The 6,505-nt window shown below is 42.1% G+C and overlaps 1 protein-coding gene across 5 annotated transcripts in view; it reads right to left on the bottom strand.

Annotated features, from left to right (window-relative positions):
* dcst2 (DC-STAMP domain containing 2) overlaps positions 1–6,505 on the bottom strand; it is a 31,490-nt gene that overhangs the window by 23,872 nt on the left and 1,113 nt on the right. For all 5 annotated transcript variants that reach the window (XM_047361628.1, XM_047361627.1, XM_047361630.1 and 2 more), the window contains exons 2-7: positions 2,175–2,434; positions 1,831–2,001; positions 1,541–1,642; positions 1,112–1,306; positions 730–795; positions 434–647 (exon numbers count right to left, since the gene is read on the bottom strand). In XM_047361628.1, coding sequence (XP_047217584.1) covers positions 434–647; positions 730–795; positions 1,112–1,306; positions 1,541–1,642; positions 1,831–2,001; positions 2,175–2,434 — 1,008 coding nt within the window. The remainder of the gene's footprint in view (positions 1–433; positions 648–729; positions 796–1,111; positions 1,307–1,540; positions 1,643–1,830; positions 2,002–2,174; positions 2,435–6,505) is intronic.

Consider the following 6,505-nt stretch of genomic DNA (forward strand, 5'->3'; position numbering starts at 1 on the left):
GCTATTTAATTTTTAAGTGGACTTCTCATCTGTTTTTGGACTTTAGAAAAAGAAAAAGATTTTTTCATAATTCAGACTTAAAACTAAAGGTGATGTTTGACTCTTATTGCATTTTAACCAATAAAAAGTTATTTAAAAACCAAGGTCATTTTCTCCTCTGCATATTTCTACTATGTTAAGATGCTACAGTAAAACAGAATTTGCATTCGATTAATCGTCAAAATAATTGTCAGAGTTCTAGATTACTAAAATAATTGTTTACAACAGCCCCACATATGTTACAGACTAACCTGGTTTCAGCCATCTATGTAATAAATAAATGCAATACTAAGAACCAAAAAGCCTTGGTTAAATGTGGTCTTAATGTATGCAGTCATGTTCAGGGCTGCTTCGGCTGTTGCCCACTGCGAAGTTATCTAAAGTGACTCCTGACCTCAGAAAGGACCAGCCCAGCAGAGCGAGGCTCCCATACATCAGCGGTTCAATCAGCTTCTGAAACATCAGCAGATCAGACGAAATCTCAGCCATGATCTCCTGAGAAACCTGCTGCAGCGAGTGGCTGCTGTTGGTGTCCAGGTCGAACTTCATGGAGGTTGAAATGTTGAAGTCAAACTCCTGCATCATCTTCTTAAACGCAGCAACAGTGGCTAAAAGAGGTCAGAGTCTGATTAACTCGCAGCAGAGGCAGCAAACTGTCAGCAGCAGCTAAGATCAGAGAAAATAACTTACGTTCTGCCAGATGCTGTTTCAGATGGGCAGCCACGTAGGACGGGATGATGCAGAAGATCTCACCAGCTGAAAGAGACACGTTGGTGATTAAATGCTACCACCGCGTTTTCTTCAACATTACAATCAGTCAGAATCAGGTTTTAGCATCAGCAGAGTCGATAAGCTTCTGAGGATGACACACAACTAAGAGGAGAGGCTGTATTTAGAAGATTTATAAAATACAAAGTATTTTACTGACAGCTTATAATAAAATATCTTGACAAACACAGTCTGGTTCTGATGTTCTTATAAATGACCAGACTACAGCGTCTGTGGCTCAGCCTGGAGACAATAATAATGACAATAATCTGTCATTCCAAGGATGTCATGCCAGTGAACGCACCACGAGCAAGGTTGCAAAGCGGCAGGAAGCCGTCCACGATGTCACACAGGAAGCTGAACTCCCCGAGCAGGTCTTTGCAGTCGCTTCGAGCCTGGGCGAACGCGTCCTGACACTTCCTAAACGGAGCGCCCAGCTTGTCGTTACAGATGTCTCCGATGTCCACGAGGAAGTGGAGGACATTCTTCAGGGTGCGAGCTGCAGGATCACCAGTCAAATTAATTTATACAAACAAATTAGGGGGAGATTCTTTTGACTAAGAATGAAAATGAGAGGAAAAGCAGCTAAAGCCCAAATAAAATCATGGAAAGACTCTCAGACTACTGACAATTAAAGGTATTCTAAAAAATATCTTGCATTAAATTTAAACATCAGCAGATCAGACAAAATCTCAGCCATGAGAAGAATTAATGAAGAATCAATGTGACTGACCGACATGGCGGACGCTGTCTGTCAGAGCACTGATTAAGTTTTGGACTCTTCCTGCGACGGCGTAAGCGTTGCTGCTGATCTCTCTGATTTCATCCAACACCGCTGCGAAGCAAAAGACAAATAATTCAGCTGGTTCTGTTTCTATGTCTGGATGCAGAACTGTAGCTAATGAGGAAATCAATGAGAAAAGAACTTGTTGAGTTTCCTTAGCAGCAGTTTTAATAATATGATAATATTTCTACCAGTTTTTCATTTCATGGTCAAATTTTTGTGAGGTGGGTGTGTCTTACAGAAGAGGGGTGTGGCTGCTCGCTGCATCAGCTCTTTCGTCTGATTGGCTGCCAGCTCGGCACCACATAGCAGGCTGGAAGCGGCCCGTTCTGTGTTTTCCAGCGTATTCTTCATGGGTCCGGACAGCAGGACCGACACATACAGAAGCAGGATGAGGGTTCTGCCATGGGCTGGACCAGGAGAAAATGTAACAGCTCCATAATATATGATGTCAGGATAATTTAGCTAGATTCATATATATTTTTAATGTTTTGTCATGTTTTAAGTACATAAAGCTCAATCAAAACTAGGAACAGAGCCCAGGTTCATCCCTATTAGGTGCAGGTGAAGGTCTTGGACTCACCTGAGAACATGGAGGGCATCATGACCATGATGCTGCCCCGAACACCTGCTGACAGCCCCATACCGAACGAAGCCAGCCCAGCCAAAGCCACTGTGGAGTGGACACAGAACCACAGGGGTTGCTTCTGGATAAGCAGGCCCATGAGTCCATACAGGGACGCCAGCAGAAGTCCAGAGAGAAATGCTGCCAGGCTCTGCCCCGCCTGCACCAGGTGGGCCTGGAGATTCCTTCTCCTGTGGAGGCGAGATCGCCCACCGGACCTCAAATGAGAATAACAGAACATTTAAAAAGTGCAGCTGCTCTGGCGCTTTTCTTGTAAACATTTTTGTATCATAATTAATCCTTTAGGCTTTTAAAATATTTTACATACCTTAAAAAATATGTTTGACATTTAAACATCATTTATTAGTGTGAAAATTTGTACTTTTGCTATGCATTTAGCATTGTTACCAAATGTGTGAAAATATATTTAGTGACATGTTTAATTAATAAGGTCAAAACATATACTAATCCTTGCCCTGCGATGGACCAGCGACCTGTCCAGGGTGTACCCTCCCTCCCGCCCATAGACTGCTGGAGATAGGCACCAGCTTCCCAGCGACCCACTATGACAAGCGGTGAAAAATGAGTGAAAAATGAGATGCCAGGGGATGCCACAAGGGTCACTGTTGTACATTTACTTTGGCTATACTCTTTAGTGTCCACAAAGACTAATTAGCCGGCCTCAAACCTAGCAAAATTGTTTAGATTTTGTACATCAATCATTTGTGAGCTAAATTTTTCATAATCCTCCATTTTTCACAAATAAAAGTTTAAAATTTAGTTGGAGAGCTGTCATCGTATTCATCCTCCAGTTCTTTATGGCCTCGAGGGTTTCAGTTTGTTCAGTGTTGTCCATGTCAAGTACTTTTGGAAGAGTGACTCTAACCTCAAATGTTGTTTTTGGCACCAATCAGCTGCAGTCTGGCTGTCAGTCAACAGTTTGTTGAGGGTATTAATTAGTATGTAGATGCTGTTACCTGTTAATATTGTTAGAGTATTGCAAATTAGCCTGAATTTTATACTATCATATTTGCTTTACATAATCAAAGCTCTATCAATCCCATATTATTGGATGAAGTTCGAGGACCATGTGATTACAAGAGAGTTGCACATTGGGCAATGCTAGTGACTCCTGAATGCTTGTCTGCCTTCCTTACAGAAGCAGGCCGCCACAAATTTATCTTAAAACAGATACAGAATTGTTAAAAAAGCATTGAATCCTCTACATAATAACATCCCATAAGAGACTTAAATAACATTCAATAAAATCATACCTTGATTGTTGTCAGAAAAATAAAATGCTTCTCTCAGGTGCTTTCTGAAAAAGGTGATCATTGTTTCCAAGTTGCTTTTTTCACAGAAGATGCACTGAGCAGCAGCACAGACCAGAAATGAATCAACAGAATAACTCTACTCACATATAAATGTGAACTAAATATGTCAATACAACTAAATGAAAATGTAAATATACAAACATTTGGCTTTCAGGTTTTAAAAACTGTAGCTATATTTATGTTCACAGACCAGTTAGTTTTTATCAACTTTCTGGGGCATAAAATCCACAAATCAAACCTCCGCTTTTACAGTGATGGGAACAACATATGCAGTTTTCAGTTAAGCTATCTAACTTATTTGTAGTTGTTATTGGACAATAAATTCTTGACATAGCCCTTTATATACTGCTAAAAAAAATAAAGGGAACTCTTAAACAACACAATTTAACTCCAAGTAAATCAAACTTCTGTGAAATCAAACTGTCCACTTAGGAAGCAACACTGATTGACAATTAATTTCACATCTTGTTGTTCAAATGAAAAAGACAACAGGATGAAATCTTTGGTGATTATCAAGACACTCAATAAAGGAGTGGTTCTGCAGGTGGGGACCACAGACCACTTCTCAGGACCGATGCTTTCTGGCTGATGTTTTGGTCACTTTTGAATGTTGGTGGTGCTTTCACACTCGTGGTAGCATGAGACGGACTCTACAACCCACACAAGTGGCTCAGGTAGTGCAGCTCATCCAGGATGGCACATCAATGTGAGCTGTGACAAGAAGGTTTGCTGTGTCTGTCAGCGTAGTGTCCAGAGCCTGGAGGTGCTACCAGGAGACAGGCCAGTACACCAGGAGATGTGGAGGAGGCCGTAGGAGGGCAACAACCCAGCAGCAGGACCGCTACCTCCAACTTTGTGCAAGGAGGAACAGGAGGAGCACTGCCAGAGCCCTGCAAAATGACCTCCAGCAGGCTACAAATGTGCATGTGTCTGCACAAACGGTTAGAAACCGACTCCATGAGGATGGTATGAGGGCCCGACGTCCACAAATGGGGGTTGTGCTCACAGCCCAACACCGTGCAGGACGCTTGGCATTAGCCAGAGAACACCAGGATTGGCAAATTCACCACTGGTGCCCTGTGATCTTCACAGATGAAAGCAGGTTCACACTGAGACATGTGACAGACGTGACAGAGTCTGGAGACACCGTGGAGAGAGATCTGCTGCCTGCAACATCCTTCAGCATGACTGGTTTGGCAGTGGGTCAGTAATGGTGTGGGGTGGTATTTCTTTGGAGGGCCGCAATGCCCTCCATGAGCTCGCCAGAGGTAGCCTGACTGCCATTAGGTACCGAGATGAGATCCTCAGACCGCTTGTGAGACCATATGCTGGTGTGGTTGGTCCTGGGTTCCTCCTAATGCAGGACAATGCTAGACCTGATGTGGCTGGAGTGTGTCAGCAGTTCCTGCAAGATGAAGACATTAAAGCTATGGACTGGCCCGCCCGTTCCCCAGACCTGAATCTGATTGAGCACATCTGGGACATCATGTCTCGCTCCATCCACCAACGTCACGTTGCTCCACAGACTGTCCAGGAGTTGGTGGATGCTTTAGTCCAGGTCTGAGAGGAGATCCCTTAGGAGACCATCTGCCGTCTCATCAGGAGCATCTCCAGACGTTGTAGGGAGGTCATACAGACACATGGAGGCCACACACAATACTGAGCCTCATTTTGACTTGTTTTTAGGACATTACATCAAAGTTGGATCAGCCTCTAGTGTGTTTTTCCACTTTAATTTTGTGTGTGACTCCAAATCCAGGCCTCCATTAGTTAATAAATTTTATTTCCATTGATGATTTTTGTCTCATTTTGTTGTCAGCACATTCAACTTTGTACAGAACAAAGTATTCAATGAGAATATTTCATTCATTCAGATCTAGGATGTTATTTGAGTGTTCCCTTTATTTTTTGGAGCATTGTATATTACATTTTGTGTCTATTACAACTTTTTCTTACCTTCCTTGTGTAAACAAGCATCATACCGCATAGTAAGCTTTTCACTGAAACTTTAAACAGGGTTCAGCATTCAAACACATATCTGGCAACCATTTCAAATTGTTCCCACCAGCATATCCAGAAATAAAACCTTAACTCGTTTGCCAAATAAATGTACTTTATTCTGTCAGTCAAAAAACGTCTTTTATCTGTTTCTGTGTTTTGCAGTTGCGCTCGCACACCTTAATTTACAGACACCCTACACACTGGCATGGGGGCCGTTGTCTAGGGTGCATCATGTGTTCCTAGTACACTATTAACTGCAGCAACTCTTTGTAGCCTAGACCAAAAATGACATACATAAAGTGATACTACCATAAGTTCGTATCTTACTGTTAATTAATCCTTTCATGAAATATGGGGTTATGTTGTATTTCGCGAACTGATCTAAAACGAATCATCAAGAGTAGCTGTTTCATCATCAACATGCTGCTCCCGTTTGTAAAAACAAAACAAAACAAATACCTTGTTTCCCTGGTTACGCATCACAACAGTTAGTCCAAATATATGGAAATATATGAAAAAAACGTCCATCTAAAACCAGAGATTAATCCTCCAAAAAAACAATGTTTTAGCCAGAAAATGAGGGATAAAAGCTTTTAAGAAGATTAAATCAATCAATTAAAGGAACAGAGATACCCTAACAAGCTGCCAAGTGTGGCAGACAGATAGCTAGGATAAAGCAAACAGTCAGCGGCTAAATATTAGCTGTATGCTAGTTTCAAGAGTCCTTTATCTGTGTGATTGCCAAAATCGTAAGCATTAGCTTTATGCTAGCTACCTGTTCAGGTGCTCTCTGACTGCCGAGATGCTAACTTTTAGCTTTATGCTAGCTACCTGTTCAGGTGCTCTCTGACTGCCGAGATGCTAACTTTTAGCTTTATGCTAGCTACCTGTTCAGGTGCTCTGACTGCCGAGATGCTAACTTTTAGCTTTATGCTAGCTACCTGTTCAGGTGCT

This window comes from Girardinichthys multiradiatus, chromosome 3 (assembly GCF_021462225.1).
Source record: "Girardinichthys multiradiatus isolate DD_20200921_A chromosome 3, DD_fGirMul_XY1, whole genome shotgun sequence".
NCBI classification, from domain to species: Eukaryota; Metazoa; Chordata; class Actinopteri; order Cyprinodontiformes; family Goodeidae; genus Girardinichthys; species Girardinichthys multiradiatus.